Genomic DNA, 22,289 nt, shown 5'->3' on the forward strand with positions numbered 1-22,289 from the left:
ATCAAATGCTTTGGACAAGTCACAGAAAGTTTCTATTGGTGACATTTTACTATCTAAAGACTCTATTATGTGGACAGTGAAATTGTATATTGCTGTCTCAATGGAACAGCATTTTTTAAATCCGAACTGTGGTTTACAAAGTATCCCATTACTTTTGAGATGGCTAACTACTCTTTGAGTACATTATTTTCTCAAAGATTTTTGAAAATGCTGTAAGCAAGGATGCTGACCGATAATTATTGACATCTGTGGTGATCAAGAGCTTGAAAGCGAGTAAAATGTTGTTTCTGTTGCTTGTTTCTATGCACACCACACACATCTATCAGCAATAGGTGAATGATTGCCTTTCCTTTATTTTATGTTTTATTTGCTTCATTTTAACTTGTATTTGCACAGAACATGTAATGCACTAGGTTTTGAACTGACTGTTGTAGTTGAACTCCACTTTATTCACAAAATATAGCCCAATCAAAAATGATCCTACTTCATGGAGACATAATCTGCAGGATTAACATTTATACACTGCAGATTTCCAAGGTTGTCTTGATCTGAGGTCATGTTCTGTGTTAATCTTAAGGTCAACTGCTTTATATTATCAGCCCGTAAAGAAAATTAATTTTTAATCTAAAGTGCTATTAGGTTTAAGGATGCGACATATGGTCATCTACTTCTACACAAATAATGAGCGGAAATTGGCATTTTAGCATGTAGACTTGTACCACACACTCATTTGTAGTAGCTGTCACCTGGAATAATTTTTCATTATGTGTGAGTTATGATTAATTATTGGCTCAAAAATGTCATATTTGTTGTGTACAGATATCACCATCATTTTATATGTGAATTTGTGTATAGCATTGAAAGAACACTGTATGTACCACATTGTTTGCAGTGTAACTTTTGAAAGACTGGCACTGTTACACAGCTCTTGTTTCACTATTCTTGTATCAACAGATTTCTGCTGATCATCTCATGGTCAGTATGGGAGTTTTTCTAGTACTCCATCTATAGCTTTGTTGTTTCTAGAGTACTCCTTGCAAGCACCCAGTGATAGTCCTCCAGGATGTGGCATTTGCGGATCTCCATGCACTTGTTGAATTTATCTACCATGGGGAAGTAAATGTGCACCAGCGCAATCTCAGCTCCTTTCTAAAAACTGCTGAAGTTTTAAGAGTTAGTGGACTTACGCAGCAAGCAGATGAAAGAGAAGAGGTAAGTCCGTAATTTCATTGAAATCTTTACCATAACTGTTTTTAAACGAATTCACCATAGCAGATAATTCTTCGTTTGGTTGTAGTCTGATGATGCAACAAGCCTTCCTACGTTTAATTAATGGTTCTCCTCCAGTTCTTAACAGTTCAAGCTTTTAAAAAGTTGTATGTGTAAGTAGTCTGCGAAATAAAAACATTACATTGCTGCTATAATTGCAGTGTGAAGACGCATAACATCACCTCATTTTGTTTTGTTGTCTCCCCTTTCCTACCTAACCCCATTTGTTGTCATTATTTATGTAGTGTTATTCTTCGCTTTCATTCCTTCTGTTTCAGCAGCTAATAAGTTATATTTTTACTACAATTGAAACTTGAAAAGTTCATGATTATTCGCATTCAGGGTAACTGCTGCAATACTGCACAAAGTTAATCATATAAAAAGAATTTGCAAGATCCTTTTAGTAAAGGATATGACCAACTATTGTGATTAAAATAATTTGTAAATGTTTTGAGTCCTGTAATGAGATAACCAACTTTAGGATAGGCCTGTCATCCACTTTTGTCCAAGCAATATAATCATCATCATTGGAAAATATATGAAGGTTAGTAATACACTGAGATGATAAAAGTAATGGAATACCTCCTAATATCACATCGGACTTCCCATTTCCCAGCATAATGTAGAAACTCTATGTGGCATGTACTCAGTAAGTTGTTGGAAGTCCTCTGCAGAGTTATTGAGCCATGCTCCTTCTGTAGCCACCCATAACTATGAAAGTGTTGTCTGTGCAGTATTTTGTGCACAAACTGATTTCTCGATTATGTACCATAATTGTGCATAGGGATTCATGTCGGGTGATCTGAGTGGCCAAATCACTTGCTCGAATTTTCCCGAGTTTTGTTCACACCAGTCATGAATGATGTGGTCCATCGACAATTCCATCATTGGCACTTTTATTTTCACAAGTCCATCTTGATCACACAGACTTCTTTACACTTTATTACCAGTTTTTTGCTTCAGATCGATAAAATATTCTGATAAAAAATCATTGTCAAGTTAAACATGTGAGTACATGGTACGTGCTCATGGACTTGTGAAAGTAAAAATTCCAAAAATAAAATGATTGCAGACTCATTTACAGACTTCATGTCTTCAGTTGATAAATTCCATCATTTTTTAGGAACATGAAGTCCATTAATGGCTGCAGATGGTCTTCAAGTAGCTGAACATAATCATTTCCAGTCAAGGTTCGGTTCATTCGCACCAGAGGATCCGGTCCATTCCATGCGAACACAGCCCACACCCATTATAGAGCCACCACCACCAGCTTACACAATGTCATATTGACAGCTTGTGTCCATGGATTTGTGCAATCTGCCACTCTTGAGCCCTACCATTAGCTCTTTAACAGCCTAAATTGGTACTTATCTGACCAGGCTACAGTTTCCCAATCGTCTAGGATCCAATATGACCATATGGTCATGAGCACAGGAGAGGTGCTGCCGGCAATGTCTTATTGTTAGCAAAGGCACTCGCATTGGTCATATGCTGCCATAGCCCATTAACGCCAAATTTCACTGCTCTGTCCTAATGGATATGTTCGCTGTACATCCCATATTGATTTCTGTGGTTATTTCATGCAGAGTTGCTTGTCTTGTTTGCATTGACAACTCAATGCTAACACAGCTGTTCTGGGTCATCAAGCGAAGGTTGTCAGGCGCTGCATAGTCCGTGGTGAGAGGTAATGCCTGAAATTTGGTATTCTTGGCACACTCTTGATGCTGTGGATCTTGGAATGTTGAATTTCCTAACAATTTCCTAAATGGAATGTCCCATGCATCTAGCACCAACTACCATTCTGTGTTCAAACTCTGTTAATTGTCGTCATGTGGCCATAATCACGTTGGAAAGCTTTTCACATGAATCACATAAGTACAAATGGCAGCTCCACTGATGCACTGCTATTTTATACCTTGTACACATGATGCTACTGCCATCTGTATATGTGCGTATCACTGTCCAATGACTTTTGTCACCTCCGTGTTTTATTTCAGTCCTAAGTCTTTTAAACCTTCTGGTACTCTTGTATGAGAAGTTTTTTTTGACAGAGTCTCAATGATTTTGGTGGAAGTTGAGGAGATATCTTATTGTAGAGCCACCGAAATCATTTCCCATTTTACATTTGCAACATGTGGAATGGAATTTTGTCATCTTGAAAGTCATTTGTTATGTTAGTGGGAAGCAATTTTGTCAAAGAAATTTCTGATCTAATTAATAGTTATATTGTGAAACCAGTTTTTAGGCATGCAGCTGAGTGTGTGTGTCTTATTGAAACAGAATTTTGTTGACATAGCTCACCTCCATCATCAGCTGTTACTAAAACAATTAGTAGCACCAATTGTGTCAATGAACTACGGCACCAAAGCATTGTTTTAGGAATACACACCCAGCTGTATGCCAAAGGATTGGTTTTGCAGCTACAATGCCAGGAGAACATGATGATTTATAACGGTTATGTTAATTTGTAATGCGAGTTTGACTGTCTATAAACACATTGTGAGTTAGTAATCTCATTTGAGCTAACCTTACTGTAATTATTATTATTTTGTATTTTATAAAAGAAATCTGAGATTACTAGTGTGTTTAGTCCGCCGACAAAGTGAAAGATTACGAGGTGAAGAAGGTATGAACAACAAACATCAACCGTGCTGTGCCCCCCCCCCCCCAACTTAAATAAAGAGAATGGAGCCTTATTTCCTGAAGGGGGGAAAAAGAAACAAAGAGTTGGACTTATGAATGGCATTATAAGAGTGGTCAGAGTAGAATGTGTCTTCTGTTTGGATACTAACATGATAGTCTATTGCTGTGAGATGGAGAAGCAAATAACAGGAGTGTAACATTAATACAGCATGCCTGTGGAAAATGTGCCAATAATGGAAGATATAAAAAATGAGAGTAACAATTGAAATCTTTAATTATAATTTCCAGTTTTGTTTCAACTTTCTTAAAATACTTTTACCAACCAAAGTAGTTGCACTATTTGAAATGTGGCGACTAAAATAAATATTGGTTAATAATTGGCTAATTCACTTAAAAGATGAGTTGTAGTCATCATTTCACCTGACATTTAAATTTTTCTGAATGAGATATTCATTAAAAATAATTGGAGTTCATGAATTTGTGATGTAATGTATTAATGGTTTAATAGTTCCTTGAAAGGACTTTATGTGAGGTACAATTTGTTTCTGTTATGATGTCTGCAGGTGCCAGTTCCACCACACAGTTCGTTCCCACGCAATGCCCTGCACCACAGTCTCATGGATGACACTTTCTTCACCTCCCCACACTCGCCACCAGTACACTCGACTCCCACTGGTGTTCCAGTGAACCAGTTGCTGCGAAGAGCTGCCATGGCAGGCGGAGGCAGTGCCATCACAGGTTTTGGGAGGCGGGAGAGGCGGATGTCTCCAGATCATCAGCACCACAATTTACAGGATCCATCGGCCGATCAGTCACAGATTCCGATAACAAACAAACGGGCACGCACTTCTGAACCCACTACCGAAACAGCCCCATGCCCCAGCCAACAGCAGCAACCGTCTCCAGCCGATTTCTCGACTTCCAATTTTCCTTCTGGCAAGCAGTCACACCAGGGAAACATAAAGATGGAGGCAGAGGGTAATGGTGGTGGCGAGCGCGAAACTTCGCCCTCACCAAATGGCAGGAATGTGATGGACGGTGTCAAGTCGGAGCCTGCCGAACATTGTGGCACAGGAGGAGATGTGGAGAACAGCACTGACTCTGTAGAACAGGCTGATGAGACCCGCCAGCAGCAAACTAAAGGCGAACAAGATGACCATGACAGTGTTCAAGGACAGCCACCTTCCTATCTCTCTGCTGCTGAAAGCAAACTCTTTGGTTCCATTACCTCTGCTGGTAGCTTCAACTTCAGCATGGCAGCACTTGCAGCAGATCCAATTACAGGTGAGAACATTGGTAGATTAAAATGTCAATGGTGATGTTGTTTTAATCACTTTGAAGCAGCTTCATTGCTAATCTTGTGTGAGTCTTTTTGTATCTTCGTGATCATTGCATGCTACATTCATATGAGCTCTATTTGAGCCATGGCGTCCCTGTGTGTAGTCCCTCATAGATTTTAACTTTAGGTCAGTTACAGAGCCAAAAATATTTTATTAAATATTTAACATAAAACATCAATCTCAACGGAAATAAACTTCTGAATTACACCATAACCTGCTATACTACCTTATTATCCACTCAAATGCACCAGAAGCACATGAAGTGCATTAAGAAGGTTCATTTTGTTTTATTTAATTTTTTTATTCTGAAACTCTATACTGTAAAAATAAAATAAATTTATTTTCGGTCACATCTTTTACTAAAATGTCCGTCGTCATTAAAATTACCCTTCATTTTGAAGCACAGTGAACAATCAGGTACTCTTCCAAATCCTCTGCGGTCATATAATGTTGATGATCAGAAAAAATGTTTTTGTAGGAGGAAAATGATCTCTCCCCATGACAAGATGATGATGATGATGATGATGATGATGATGATGGATGATCATCATCTTCCTTTCAAGGATTATGCTGTTCTCTCTCCCAAACTCAAACAAAATAATTCCCATCTTTTTTTAGGCTTTCCAATATCTCTTTTTTCTATTTTGGTTGTAATTGAAGATCCTCTGAGGAATTCTGTGACCTGGAATTCTCATGAGGTGTTGATTCCAACTTCACGATATTTTTGAATTTTTTCATTCGTGCTGAAAATATTTAATTTTGTTCTAATATTTTCGTTTCGAAGCATATCTCTCCTTGTGCAGCCTTTCGTCTTTCTTAGGAAGCTCATCTCTGCCATTCAGATTTTGTTTTTTTGTCTTTTTGTGGCAAGCCAGCTTTTGTTTCCATAGGATGACACCAGAATTGCTGTTACTTAATAGAATTTCGTGATGGCTTCTTTTTGTACTTCATGGCCCAGTATTCTGCTAATGGTACCACAGACAGCCTGGAATTTTGTGTATCTTATTTCAATATCGGGATGCAAATCAAAACTTGGAGCACAGCCTAAATTAGAGATTTGAGACACTTGTTCTAAAACTGAATTATCCAAAACAGTTTTTGATCTGGACTGGATATTTTCCTCGGAATGCCATTATTTTTGTTTTGTTACTAGCAATTTTAAAGTTGTACTTCTTGCAAATTTTGTTCAGCTGGTATACTGATCTTTAGAGGTCACCTTTATTTTTTAAAAAATAATGATGTTATCAGCAAACAAAAGTATATTCAGGTATTCCTAATTAGTTATCTCACTTCCTTTGTTTACTTTACATTTTCCGTTTGCAAAGAATGAAGTCACTGTAGAGATTAAAAAGGATAGGTGGTAGTCCACATCCTTGTCTAATGATTATTTCTTCGAATTGATTCCTACCTGTTTCTTACAGTGTATGTAGTTTTGTAAAAACTTTTCACTACCTCTATTAGGCGATAAAGACATCCATACTCAAGGCATAATCTTCCATAGGCTATCGTGTCTCACAAGTCAAAGGCCTTCTCAAGGTCGATAAAGGCCACATGGGTTTCTTTATTAAATTCTCTTGTGTTTTTCTATGATGTTTTAAATTACAGACACATTGTCTGTGCATGAACTACCTGATCTGAATCCATTTTGTTCTTCAGAAATAATAGTTTCTGTAATATTCATCATGCGGTTATTGATGATTTTTAATTATAATTTAAATCCAGTGTTTAGAATATGTATGCTGTGAAAGTTTTTACAGTCATTACATTTCCCTTTTTTGAAAAGAGAGATTACTTCTGCTGTATACCAAGCATCTGGGACCTTGCAGTTCGACCAACATTCATTTATTAATTGTGAAAGTCTTTTATCTAGTGGTAACCCTCCATATTTAATTAGCTCTGCATTTATTCAATCTATTCAACTAGCTATTCTGTTCTTCATGCCTTTCAAAACCTTTTGTAGTTCGTCCATAGTAATTGGATCTACTGTTTCATTGTACATACTTTCTTCACTGTCATCTTCTGTCTTCTGTATACTCCACAGATCGGTATAATGATTAATCCATTGTTCATTGGGTATAATATTCAGTGAGACAGTGTCCTTTTTCTTCCTTGTTGAGGACTTTCATGACCTTGTGTGCACATTGCTGTCTACCATGTACTTCGTGTTCTAGGACCCTTATGAATGAGTCTCACGACTCTCGGTGTGCTTTGCACACTATTTGTTGTGCAGCATTCCTTTTTATTTGGTGTGTTTCCCAGCTTTCTGATATTGTTTTTGTCTGTATAAACTTCAAATAAGCCATTCGTTTTTCTTTAATGGCTTCTTTAATTTCTGTGTTGCAAATTCTGAGTTGTTTTTTTCCCATCCGTTTTATTCCTTTTACCAAGTGCTTCTGAGACTACTTCAATGATGCAGGTTTTGATATTATTCCATTCTGTATCGATGTCTTCATTGACTTATAGTGAATCAAGCTTTTCTTGGAGTCTGTATTGATAAAGTTTTCTAATACTGTATTCCAACAGGAGATATACTTTGAACAACTCCTGTTGTGGCTTCTTTTGGAGTTTCTTTGCCTTCTTCCATCTTGATAGTAATGTTATCTTACTGCCTAAAAGGAAGGGTCACTGCCTATGTCACTGCCTCTGTAAACACATACATCTTGCATGAGATTATTCATTTTATCATTAATGAATATGTAATTAATCACAGACCTTAATCCATGTGCACTGCATGTAAACTTGTGTATGTCTTTCTTTCTGTAATAAGTGTTAATAATTTTAAAATTGTTGAAGGAGGCAAACTGGGGTAGTTCATGTCAGTTATTATTGAGGGTCTTTCCTCCAAATAGTCCTACTATTCCTGGCATAAATAGATTTCCAACTATCGCTTTAAAACCGCCAGTGATGACAACATGGTCCATCTTGTTGATTTTGTTCGCTTCTTTCTGAAGATCATCGTAAAAAGTATCAGTATTATCCTTCCTTCCCTCCTCTCGGCAGTAGACAACTTTAAATGTTAGATGACCTCTTCGAATTTGAAATCTATCATTTTTCTTTCATTTATGAAGCTGTATTCATGAATCGTTCCTCTCAATTTCTCATTGACTAATATTTCTACTTCAGCATTAGCTCATTTTCTTCGTGGGACACCACTGTAAACCATCCAGTAGCCTGTTGAATCTTCTGTTCCTTTTAGTTTTTTCTTAATTTGTGTTATTATTGCAGTGCCTACTTTCCTTTCTTTGAGTACTTGATTTAACTCACTCTCTTTGTTGGTCAATCCTCTAACATTCCTTGTTGCCAAAGAGACATAATCCATAATGCCAAATTGTTTGTCCTTTTGAGATTTTCTGGTTCTCACCAGTTGATCCAGTTCTGTATCCAAGGCTGTTTGTGAGTTTGCCGGTAATTTTATAATCACCTAGCTGCGTTACGAGTGCTGTGCAAGTTGTCATGTGATGGGGCTGCCACTTCTAGGTTTCGCGACCTGCATGATTTTCTGTCAGGGTTGTCTCTCTGAGGGAAGCTGGCTTCACTTCACCTCTAGAGCCCTAAAAGGATGTTAGTGGTGTTAATTTTAGGACATGAAATATTGCAGGTGAGATGTCTGCTGACGTGTCTTTTCCTCGCCTATTGAGGATATTGCAGATTGTAGTTGAATTAAATATCCCGAATTTCTTACTGTTTCTGCAAAGACAACACAGTACAGAGCTTGTGATTCTTCAGTGCTGCTGCCAAGGAAGCCTAAGTTGCTGTGGATGTACACAGGAGCATTTTTGATTTTAGGTTCAGTGAATGCATTTTGTACATCTTGAATGCATTTTGTGCATCTTGTAGTGAAACTGAGGATTTTCTTAGGAATGAATCAGTCATAAATTTCATAGCTTGTGAAGTTTCATTATAGAAATCAACAGCTTCAGTCCATGTACCCTAACCTTGTTAGGGCATGTTCAGGTGCCAACACTATATTCGGTAGAAGTTCTCTGTAGAGCAGCACACAATGTGGGGTTTTGGGAACCACTATCTTTGTAATTATTTTATTTACTTCCAGTCAGCTGCCAAGCACTTCTTCGGCAGTATGTTGCTGTGCATGGGCCAGGCATGTGAAGTGTATTTTAATTACGAATAGACTATGTTTAGGACAGTTGCAGTCTTCAGCATGTAGATCTGAGCAGTTGGAATACATAACAAGAACTTAGTCTTCTTGAATTACTTCAGGCCTAGCACTTTAAAGACTTCCATTCCAAACCAAGCTATTGTTGGCTGATTTGTGCGTTCTGACACTTTGCAGGAAATCAGTAATTGCTTTGAGGCATCTTCTCCATTGAGTTTGCCAACATTGTTTTTTGTGTGTCTAGTAAACACAATTGTCAACAGTTTATGCTTATAGACTCATATATAGAAATGAGAAATAGTGAACTGATAAGTTTAGATATGTGTCATAACTGAATATCAAGTTCTTCAGTCCATGCATAATGTGTGGTGTTGCTAGCAGGAAATCATCTTCAAGACTGTGATGTGCTCGAATCTGGCAGTAAATGACAGTTTACTGTGTAGCCTGGCATGGAGCTCCACAGTCCCAATTAGGATTATGCAGCTTGTTTCATTTGGGATGTACATCTTTTCTGCCACAGCCCATTCAGTTTTGATTCAGGGCAGTCTAGGCCCTGTGTGGCGTGTGAGAGCCAGTTGGGAACCCATCATCTTGAGATGATGATATGCAGGTGCACATCTGTTTCTACTTCACATTGACGTTTCCATTCTGGCTATCATGTGAGAAATGTCATGCTGAGTAGGATTTTGTGACTGTAGCCTTTGAAGATTTAAAAGTAGCAGGTTCATTTGTGTGGGTAGATTATAATTACTGGAGATCTTGTTGAGTTCCTCGTAAGAACAGTAGATCTGCCTGAATGAACTGGCATAATATCTGTTAACAGCAGAAGCCAATGAACTTTGGTAGATCTGATAGTAACAAATTTTATGCACCTGGTAGAATTCAGTATGGTGTCAGCAAGCTTTGAATAATGGCTTTTCATCCAGACAGATGTACAATACTTGGCACCTGAGTACAACAAACCCGAGGCTAAAGAACACGGGATCCTCAGGTAATTCCTCATACTCATGAGGATGTTGTCACAACTCTTTAGTTTCTGAGCTAGATTCAGAAGCTGCTGTGTGGAGGGCAGTGTGTGAATCTACATAAATATTCCACAAGCCACCATATGGTGTATGGTGGGGTGTATCTTGTTTTCTACAAGTCATCCCCTTGTTGTTTCACTCACAAATGGAGCAAGAGAAAAATGACTCGCAAAAGTGTTTCACAAAAGAACGTCACCTCCGCCTGCCTCAAGGATTTCCATTTGAGTTCATGAAGCACCTCTGTAGTACTTACATGCTTATTGTTCCTACTGGTAACCAAAATAACAGCATTGCTCTAAGTTATTACTTCAGTGTCTTCCTTTAAAATAAGCTGTTGTGGATCTCAAATACTTCAGCAGTATTCAAGAATGGGTTGCACTAGTGTCCTATATGTGGTCACCTTTACAGATGAATCACACTTTTCTAGAATTCTCCCAATAAATCCAAGTTGATCATTCACATTCACTACTACGAGCCTTACATACTCTTTCCATTTCATATCGCTTTGTCATGTTATGCCTAAAAAACCACTAATAATGTAGTTGAACATTACAGATTTTTGTACCTACTCATCTGCGTTAACTTACATTTTTCGCTTGGTCCAAGATGAACAGATACTATGGTTTCTAATTATGATGATGAATGTTGCTTCTGGAACTTATGTTCATGATTGCCAGATGATTGTTCAAATGGAAGCAAGATACTTTTGTTTTGATCTTACTGAGATGTAGCCTCCAGATTTTGATACAATTCTCCCGTATAAACAATTCACTGGTCAGTATCCCTTCTGTCTGCTTCAGTTCCTTCTGTAGTATGACAAGTCAGGTCATTGGCATAGCAGAATTTTCTGATTGTTACGTCAGGGAGGTTAGACAGGTACCCATTGAACACATGTAGTGAGAGAACTGATCGTTGGGGCAATCCATTGTTGAGCTTTCTCTTTCCACTTATCTTATTTGTTTCCAATAATTACTGGCAATTTCTAATCACGTAGCAAAGCTGTTAACAAATCACATTATCATTCTGCATAGTGTATGTCAAAGAAGTTTATAGATTGGCCTTCCCTCCACACAGCGCTGAAGGCAAAACAGTGAGATCAGTAAACACTCTTAAGTGTTTCCCAACAATGAGATAATCAGTGAAACGTCCACAATGCATCCATTGTTTCATCAACAGCTATCCATATGAGGTAGTTATTTATATAGCTGCACACCCTTTTTGGAGTCTTTTGATAGCAAAAATCTAATTACTTTTTCTTTAAAGTCAGCTCACCACGAATATGTTGCCTGCATACCTTCTGTAGTACCACACAATATTCAGAATATTGAAGTTTGTTCCATGGAATTTTCACAGTAACTGTAGCAAAGCACATACAGAAAAATTTGGTGGTCTGCTTTTTACACAAGTGCAGGGCTTTGCTTTGTGTGTGTGTGTGTGTGTGTGTGTGTGTGTGTGTGTGTGCGTGCATGCGCACGTACATGTTGCTGAATTTGGCACTTAATACAGTAACCAGTCTATTTATTGCATGCTTGACATAAACAATCTGTCCATAAGTAGTAAAAGCTTTGCCCACCATAAGCTGAGTCTTAATTTAGATGATAATTTTGATGGAACAGAAAAACCCGTGTACTCTAAAGAAGTGCTGTGTGGCAACTTTTCATAGTACACACGTTCCCTAGTTCTGAATTGGCAAAAGTCGCTCGCAGTCAAAAAACTTGGAACCAGTAGTCTTTTGTTTGCGCCTCTGCCAGTCTCAACAGCACACAAACCCCTTTAATAACCCATCAGTGGTTACTATAATGCTATACATAGTTATGTTAGTGCATCGGCTTTGCTTTTGAGGACTGAAATTCGAGTCTTGCAGAAGCATCTCCTTCACAATCCAACTCCAAATACAGTTAAACATGTTTTATTGCACTAAAAAGGGTTTTTTAGAAATAATTTATTTTCTATCTTCAGCTTTTATGGTAGGCCGGGTTTGGACATTTTTCTAAGGTTGTAGCCTACTGGGGGTGATAGGCAACTTGAAGAGGGTAAAAAGCAATAATATGTAGTTTTATGTAGCGTAAGGTGAAACTACGTAAAAATATATAATTATAGTTAAGTACAAAAAAGTATGTAACGATAAAATAAAATATGAGGGCTGTCCAGAAAGTAACAGACTTTTGAAACAAAAAATATAAACAGTTGACATCCACATCTGCAACTATACTCTGCAAACCACCATGAAGTGCTTGACAGAGGATACTTCCAGTTATACCAATTATTAGGGTTTCTTCTTGTTCCATTCACATATGGAGCATGGGAAGAATGACTGTTTGAATGCCTCTGTACATCCTGTAATTAATCTGATATTGTCCTCATGATACCTGTGTGAGCAATACACAGGGGGTTGTAGGATATTCTTAGTCATAGTTTAAAACTGGTTCTTGAAACTGTTAGTAGACTTTCTCAAGGTAGTTTACTTCTGTCTTCAAGAGTCAGCCACTTTAGTTTCTTCAGTATTTCTGTAATCCTCTCCCACGAGTCAAAGAATGTTCTGACCATTTGTGTTGCCCTTCTATGCAGACGTTCAGTATCCCCTGTCTTGTTTGATATAGGTCCCACACACTGGAGCAATATTCTAGAATAGGTTGCAAGAGTGATTTGTTAGCATCACCTTTGTAGAATGATGGCACGTCCCTAGTATTCTACCAATAAACCAGTCTGCCACCTACTTCACCAACAACTGAGCCTATGTTATCATTCCATTTCATATCCCTGCAAAATGTTACATCCATGTACTTGTATGAGTTGGCTGATTCCAACAGTGACTCACTGATATTCTAGTCATAGGATACTGTGTTTTTTCATCTTATGAAGTGCACAGTTTTACATTTCTGAACATTTCAAGCAAGTTACCAATCTTTGCACCACTTTGAAACCTTATGAAGATCTGACTGAATATTTATACAGCTTCTTTCAGCCACCACTTCATTATAGATAATTGCATCATCTGCAGAGAGTCTGAAGCTACTTTAAATACTGTCTACAAGGTCATTACTACAGGGTTTATACGACCCAGGACAACCAGGAGATCTGGGAATTTTTAATCCGGAAGAAAACCGGGAAAAACCCAGGAATTTTTTAGAATTATGGGAATTTTTCATTGTTTTTGTTTTCAGTTAAATTTTTGTAATTTTGACTGGTAAGAACCAATACTCTAACAAAGGGTATTACTGTATCCCACTACTGCAGAATAATACTGCAGCAATAAATAATGAACAAGAGGAAAAAACAAAAATAAAACTTAAGTTGCAAAGGAAATGTAACACAGTGCTCACACAAGCATCTGCCAACAGCAAAATGTGTCAAAGGCTTTAGGAAGACTATGCAATGCTTTGTAACAACAAATTGCCTCCGATGAGTGTGACATCACAACTGTTTACATCATATTTGTTTTAGCAGTTACGAGCGGGATCGTGTGCCTGTGCAGTTGATTAGTACCTTCTCCCGATTCTGGCTACAGAAATGTGGCTGTTTTTGTAAGCAGTCGCTGCCAGCAGTGAGATGCTACTGGGAAAAATTTTACTGGCACGCCCAAGCTGCCAGATTCACGCATGCGCAGCAGGCCGGGATCTAGGAGGGGGTGGGGAGGGGGCAAATTCATATCCTTGAGGGGGGAAAACCTTGTTTCACAAAGCACCTAGCATACAGCGCACGTTGGTCTATCGATTATCATATGACTTTGAAACGTATCCCTGTCGGTTTTTGAACATTTTTGAACACATTCTGATTTGATTTCTGACTGAATCGTAAGTTGATTTGTGAATGTGTGCATAGTGTATGTGATGTCTCTGTCAGGGGAATCCTCATTGCATCTAGAAATAAAATTTCCTGCATACAAAAGGGGTTATACTAGCTGAGCGGAGTAAAGCCGAATGGATGAATGCCAACTGCTGTCTGATTATGTGGATGATTGGGTTTGCGAATGATGAGCGTTGTTATAATTACTAGTGTAAGCCATAGATTGAGAATACCAGAGTGGAAATAAATGAGTAACAGGAATAACAGGCAAGAAAGATTATGTGTTATCTTCTCGGTGTATCCAAGAAAATGAAATTTTGACAGAAAATTTTTGGTCAGATCGCTATACTAGTAAGGGCCAGTTGTACAGTCCCCGGCTAGCAGCTGCTTTAAGTTATATTCTGGAAGTAACGCGGAAAACATGTTGTAGGACCATGTAACAATGCCTAACCGGAGAATAATCGCAGGATAACTAAAATGGTGATTTTGGCAGAGTTAGTGAAGTTAACCGGTGAATAAGCTTTGACATTGGCAGTAGTAGTTACTGAATTAATGATGACAAGACTGCTTGTTAGAACAAGAAAGTAGAAGGAACAGGGATATCGCACAAATTGTGGAAGAATATGACGATTCCAACTTTGTATAAAAATTTCGTACTACTACTTTTCAATCTCATGCTTGAGAAACTGGAGCATATGAATGAAATGTGACACTATTTACTAACATAAAGCTTTTTGCTTGTAGTAGGCCTAATAGGCATTTGATATTGGTACTTTGTGAATTATATTCTCTGGTGTTTTGAAAATGCCCATTTGTGCCAAAGCAGTCTCGTTTATTTGGTGTGTGTTACAATTGCTGCAGTTTTGGAAAGGCCTGTTTCGTTTTATCTAGCAGACTGTGAGAAAATAGACGTAATCAGATTGAAAAACCACACCAGTCTTGGATCCTATTTGTATTAAAAAACCATATCAGTCTTAGAGCCTATGTGTATTAACAGCTTTTTTAGTATTAGACAACGACATTTGGATTTTTCATGTAGCAAAAAGTTTGACGAACCTTTGATAAGGTAATAGATACTTTGGCAGAAAGGAAGGCACACCATGTAAAGCTGTAGCAAGATTAGAGAGAAAAAAATGCTAGGAGCTAAGGATTGAAGAAATGTGTATTGTCTTGCTTGTCTCTTGTGTTTACTGGTTTTATGTGTCCTATATTTAATTTTATGTCACACAAAGCAGCAAGCCGTTAGCTGATAGGGAATAAAGAGTGCAAATTTTCTGAAGTTGGTTTTTTTAAAATCTGTGTGAAGAGGCCTGGCACTGCACTTTGGCAAATTTCCCCGGGGGTGGGGGCACTATCTAGTATTGCCCCGGTTCGGAAATATCATAGATACGAGGCTGATGCACGGAGCAGTCTTGAGTTATAGTGGGGAAGTGGGTAGTTTGCACGTGTTCACGTTAGGAATTTTGCTGTTTCCTCTTCGTTTACTGCTCTCACGTCAAATGAAAACGAAACAGATAGATATGGAAGGTTAAAATATGTTATTAGTTTCAGATTTTATTTTATTTCCACCTTTCTGACAATCAAGCATTAACTGCCTTGCAGAATAATGAAGTTATTCTTGTTGTTTTGATAAAGAAATTTTCTTTCATTAATCTTTTCCGCTGAGGCAGTCAGTATATTTGAAATGAAATGAAGTGTTTAATTCTACACTATGGGCTAATTAATTTTAACTGTTCGCTGCAGTTCTAGTGCACATTTTCATCTTCTACCACGTGTGGCATTATGCCATAATAAAGAACCAAACCTGAAATAACACATTACTGGTAGTCCAAGAAAATTTACATCCCGAAAACCACATTGAAAAGCTTAATATCAGGTCGAGGCCTACTTCATTGGTAATCTGGACGTATAAATGTGCACTTTAAATATGCACATTTTATTCTTCTTCTTCTCCTTCTTCTTCTTCTTCCACTTGTGCCTTAGTCCCACAGTTATTGCAGAGTCGGCGTGGTTAAACAGATTTAGCAAGGTTAATTGAAAGGGGTGACCAGATGTGCACATTTTAGTCGGGGTCACAAAATTCCGATGTTCTTGGAGTATCCTCTGATGTCTTGTTTCTTTTATGACATAATGTAAGATACAAACATATGGGCCTCCTACGTCATCGTAGCTGTGCAAGCGCGATGACGCCTGTTATCTGGTGTTCTCTGGCAACTGCTGAAATGAATCTATTTCTAACAGGTGACGCGAAAATATTGCGAATGGTAGTTTAAAAAGTGTTACTTTTAAAGTAAATTTCCTTTTATGCAAGTTGAACTATGTGCGAGAATGTACGATGAATTTCTTAAATCACAGAGCGTTTGACTCTCATTTAAAAATCAACTCTTTGATGTCGACCCATTTTGAGCCCAGGAAATCGGACATTTATGTCGTTATTAAAAGTTTTACTGGCACATTTGTGAGATATATCTTAAAGCGTAATATGCGCATAAAAGACCAACATTATGTGTGAAAACTTAGCTTATCTTGCAGCGTATTAACCTTAGAGACCAATATTATATGAGAAAGCTTTGCTTTTCTTGTAGCAACACTATGTATATTAATTTAAACAATTAACTTTTCCTGTTTGTGTGTTCGTGCTATTTAAGGGGATCACACCGTGCCTATCTAACCCATGTTAATTCAGACAAGTATTTGACCCATTTCTAAAAATAACTATTTGATGCAGGACCGTAATATTTTTACTGTATGTTACATGATGCTAATAGAGTCAACTGTACTAAAATCTACTTTATCCATTTTATAGTTTTTCAGAAATACTTTTTTAAATTTATTAACAAAAAGTATTTCTGCACAAATTATTTTTTGTGAACTTCGTGATGGGGGAATATTAATAAATGTAGTACCAGAGGTGGCTTTTTATGTTATGCGGAGTCTCTGAAAATTTCATTCATTTATCTATGATAGTTTCTGATATAATGGGGCATATGTACTGAAAATTTTAGTTTGCGGGAAATTGACTTTAAAGGAAAAACTTTTGAAAATTGTTACTTAGTTAATTAAAACTGTCCTGCTGCATATGATGGCCCTTCTTTGGCCTCTAGCAGGTCTTCCAGCTTCTTTTTTCACCTTCCTGGATGTTTGTCTTGCTTTCTTGGCCATATTAGATGCAGACCTGTCTGCATCAGCTATCCTCATTTTATCGCAGTGTTGCAGCCCAGTGATTATATTTTCACCAGGATTAATTCCCAGATTTTTCAGTACCCAATACTTTCCAATATTACCACAATTGAATGTAATAACAGCATCAGGAACTCCTAGTATCATTGTATGCTTGCCTACAAATACAGTTTTAGGAAGGCAGTTCCAAATTATGCTGTTGAAACATTCATTTGGGTCCTGTGTCTGCCCATGCAGACATTTCCTTAGAAGGTCAGGATGAGCCAAGTCTCTGAAAATACCGTATTTACTCGAATCTAAGCCGCACTCGAATCTAAGCCGCACCCGAAAAATGAGACTCGAAATCAAGGAAAACAAATTTTCCCGAATCTAAGCCGCTCCTGAAATTTGAGACTCGAAATTCAAGGTGAGAGAAAAGTTTTAGACCGCCCCTCCAAATCGAAAAACAGTTGGTCCATTGTAACGTGAAACACAATTGAGGTCGAATGGATGAAGATACAGCTACAGTAGTTTGGTTCGAGTCGTAAGCTTAACAGTTAAGCTTTACCAGGTAGCCATTGCTATGTCAGGCGCTCCGTCCGGGTTTATACGGGTACCCTTCCTCTTTCGTGTGCTTCGTCTGGTTTGAATTGATTGCTTATTTTGCTTTGATCTGATAAGTGCCGTTCTCTTTGTTATAGGTGTTTGTCACTCTAAGCTGAAAATGCATTATTGTACTGTGTCATGCATTGTTTGTTACGTTCTGATAATGCGTGTTTACGACCTGTCGCCCCTCGCGGCAAGGCTTGCTTTTGTGCGCGCTACCGCGGCTTGCAATTTAAAAAAAAAGGGAAAAAAAAGAGAGGAATTGTCTCATAAGCGAAACAATGGCGAGAGTCTGCTATTTGTTGTTACTTAAACTGCTGCTTTCTTTGATAATGATCAACAAGAACCAAATAACAGACTGCGTATGATAGAAGATGTTCTGAACGAGAGTTTAGCGAAAAATTTTCTCTGTTTGAAAATCTTTGCAGACGACTTCTTTAGTACATTACATTCTGCACAGAAGTTAGGGTCATCTTAGATTTAAAAATATAGTCAGTTGCGTGCTTAGTTTCTGACTGTATCACTATTCAGCATAAGAATAATACGAATATAAACATGACATGATATGTATATTCTTCCGCGTTTGCTGTTCTAGTTTCGTAGTTTATTAGGCAGACAGGATTTAAATGAAATAGCAGCAAACACGAAAGAATACATTGCATAATGTTTACATTCTTCTACCTTTTAATTTAGTTACTGACGCAGAGGTTTTGGCGCCAGTATTTCTCTTTGTGCCTGCAAAGCCTACCTGTCTAGCGCGACATATATTTGACGGCAGAAGTTAGTTGTGACGACACCTACCAACATTTTTCAGAACTTCCGCATACTTTGCACTCGATTCTAAGCCACAGGCGGTTTTTTGGATTACAAAAACCGGAAAAAAAGTGCGGCTTAGATTCGAGTAAATACGGTAGGTTTTATTGACGTAATAACAGCAGCAGGACGAGAATGCTGGTGAGAATAAGATTCTCCAGTTGCCTGAGCGCTATTGTATTTGCATCACGAATTTTCTACTGATGGACACAATCCATGACATGGCTTGTCATCAGTAGATAACTTATGGAAGAGTATGGCTCAAACATCTCTCTTCATTGCCTCTAGATTTTCTTTATTTTTCCTAACTCCTGCCCATAGTATACCTGCAAGTTTTCTATTTCAGTTTCAGTTAACCGATCCTGTCCAGTCAACAATTTTACATCATCTAATTTTTTCCCTCTCATATCAACAGTTAGTTTTCTCAGCCTTGTTCCCAAACATTTTTGAACATGGTCTACACATTCTATTTTGTTAATAATGACATCTCCATATGGCTTAGTTCACCACATTGTTGTATGCCTTACTGTCACCATCGCCCAAATATTTGGTGTACCGTACGCCTCTTGTTTCTATGGAGTGATGAAATATTTGTTGTACTCCATGAACTTCCATACCACCACTTGTTCCTCTAAAATTTGCCACACAGTTGTGTTCTTTACCAACTTCTGTTTGTCACTTACAACTCCTTCTTGGTGTACATTGTGATAATTGTGTATATATTGACTTTACAACATTAGCAATATTTTGACATTATCTCCACATCTAACACTTTACCGGTGTCTATATTTGTGACAGGCACTACTCCATTCAGAGACGTAGGCCTATGACATCTTTTCTGCCAACTTCCATCAAGTGCAACTGCAATATCCAAACAGCCATCATTTTCTTCCAATGCTTCCCTAGCAGCCAGTTTCATGCTTTCCTCACTGACCTCACATAAAGCTTTCTCTAATATTGCAGTCAGTTTTTCAAATTTATTTGCTGGTTGATGTAAGTTCATCACTGAACAAAATGTTCTCCCTGCAGCCATGCCCTTGCCAATGGATCGTAAGGCATAAACTAATCTAGTATTGAATTCATAAGGGCCACTTGCATCTGGTTTTGAAGAACTCATAAATGAAATCACAGCTGAGCATTTAGTGCAAATTAAATCCAAAGCAATTGCTAGGCCTTTTCTCCCACTGGCACTCTCACAAATTTGACTCACCACACTGTCTACATTGTACAAATTTAGAAATGACATCTGATAATATTCTCAAATTTATAACAATGTTACTGCACCTCTTGTCACTTACAGTAAATTCATTGTAACTCTTTAAATGGTGAGAGCTTCTTTGATGATGCACTTGTTGAAGAATTACAATTGGAAACATCATTGCCAGGCGACATAACCTCTTGTACAGAAAGCTTTCTAAACCTGTTTTCTCTAAATTGACGTTTCTTGAAAATGCCTTTACGCTTTGTCATCTTCAATAAACACACGTAAACAAGCACTGCAAACGTAAGTATAACAACTACTCGCAATCACACTTGAACAAAACTAACCGCGTGTTTGAAAGCATGTTGTTTACAAATAGCAGAAACAAAAGAATACCGACCGTTGCATTCCAAGGATAGCCAACACACTCGTGAGTACCAAAAAAAAAAAAAAAAATCCCCTAATGTGCAGTGTAGGGGATATAAAGATCTAAAATACATGCAGAAAAGTGGGTGACAGAAAAGTGGGCGTGGCACATAAACACACGTGGTAGGAAAATGCTCTTTAAATGTTCGAAAAAAAAGTTTTTTCGGCAAAATCCTTTTCAGAATACTTTAATAAAACCTTAATCATATCGAAATATGATGAAAACCGAAAATATATTTTTTTCGATCTGAACCACTGTTTGGTCCCCTTAACAGTGATGTTGCTATTGGCTGACTACATCATGTGTCCTCAGCTCTGAATATCCAGTCATCGGCTGGTGAGTTCACGTAACATGGGCTATGACGCTTACAAAAAAAAGAGCATTACATTCTTGATTTCAATGCTTTGGAAAGTAACAAGCGGTGTGGGAATTCAAATTTATACTTCCGTAATATGAAAATATGCATTGTACATGTTGCTGCACATCAAAGATCTTTCCAAATCATGTCCTTTTCCCCGAGTTTTGTTTTCCAAAGTGCCGGGAAATTCTGCACCTGTGTATAAACCATAACCGTTCAAAGGATTGATAAGTTATACAGTTCCGAGAGAAAATATACTGTCAGCTAACAGGGAAAAAGTGTGTTTTCACCTGGGAGAAAGTGCATTTTTAACCTGGAAATCCGCAATTTTTTTGCGTGTACACCCTATAATATACAACATGAACAGCAAGGGTTCCAACACACCTCCTTGGGGCACACCGGAAGTTTGTCTACATCTGACAGTGACTCCCCATCGAATATAACATGCTGCATCCACCTTACCAAAAAATCTCAGTCCAGTCACAAATTTCACTTGATGTCCCAAATGATAGTACTATTGACAATAACTGTATGAAAAACCCAAATTTTTGTTGATAATTGCCATTCAAAATTGAGGCACATATCATACCGTGGCAATAGTTTCTCAATACTGTCGTCGTATAAATCTGCCGCCCTCGATTGCAACCACTGATTTATACCGGCACGCAGTTCGGCGTCAATATCAAAGCATTATGTAGCAAGGCACCTCTTTATTGCTGGGAAGAGGTGGTAGTCACTCAGTGCAAAATCTTGGGTGTATGGTGGATGATCGGACTTCTCCGAGCCAAAATCTCATAGGAGCTGCCTGTGTTTGGACGTGTGTTGTCATAAAAGGCAAAGCTTTTGCAGTAGGTTTTCCCCAACATTTGTTTTGTATCGCCAGTCTTAACTTTGTCAGTGTTTGGTAATACCTCTCTGAGTTAATTGTTTTACTGTGTTCAAACAAATCAACGAGAATCACTCCCTTAAGAGTCCCAAAACACAATAGCTGTGATCACGCTTGCTGACAGTGCTAGCAAACACTTCCTCTCTTTCTTCAGAGAATTTTTGTATCCCCATTAGGTCACCCACCTTTTTGTCTCAGAACTGACATGCTTCACCCAAGTCTCATCCCCAGTTATGATGCAATTTATGACTTAGTTATCATTTTTATCGTAATCTTTGAGGAAGGTCAGTAATGCAGCCAATCTATGTTTTTGTGGTCTTCTTTTAGCGTTTTGGGAGCCCACCTAGCACAAAATCTCTGGTAACCGAGCTTCTCCACCACAATTCCATGCACCAAACTCCGTGAAACATGAGGAAAATGTTTCGAAAGTTCTGTAATGGTGAAATAATGATTTTCACAAATTTTGTTTTTGATTTTCATCACCAGTTTCTTGGTCACAAGGCTAGTCCTACCACTGTGCTCCTCATCATGAATATTGGTACGACCATTTTTAAAATCAGTGCACCATTGCCTCACTTGGCTGTAACTCATTATTCCTTTTCTGCACATATCACCTAGGTCATGATAAATTTCTGTTGGTTTGCAGTTTTTTGCCAACAAAA

General features: G+C 38.0%; 1 protein-coding gene across 9 annotated transcripts in view; it reads left to right on the forward strand.

The window, feature by feature from the left end:
* The window catches only part of LOC126474009 (broad-complex core protein), a 163,929-nt gene that overhangs the window by 27,071 nt on the left and 114,569 nt on the right, over positions 1-22,289 (forward strand). For all 9 annotated transcript variants that reach the window (XR_007586555.1, XM_050101404.1, XM_050101401.1 and 6 more), the window contains exons 3-4: positions 1,027-1,212; positions 4,476-5,196. Coding sequence is in view for 8 of the 9 variants with exons in the window: in XM_050101404.1 (XP_049957361.1) it covers positions 1,027-1,212; positions 4,476-5,196 (907 nt within the window). In the remaining variant the exon portion in view is untranslated. The remainder of the gene's footprint in view (positions 1-1,026; positions 1,213-4,475; positions 5,197-22,289) is intronic.

This window comes from Schistocerca serialis, chromosome 4, assembly GCF_023864345.2.
Source record: "Schistocerca serialis cubense isolate TAMUIC-IGC-003099 chromosome 4, iqSchSeri2.2, whole genome shotgun sequence".
Lineage (NCBI taxonomy): Eukaryota > Metazoa > Arthropoda > Insecta > Orthoptera > Acrididae > Schistocerca > Schistocerca serialis.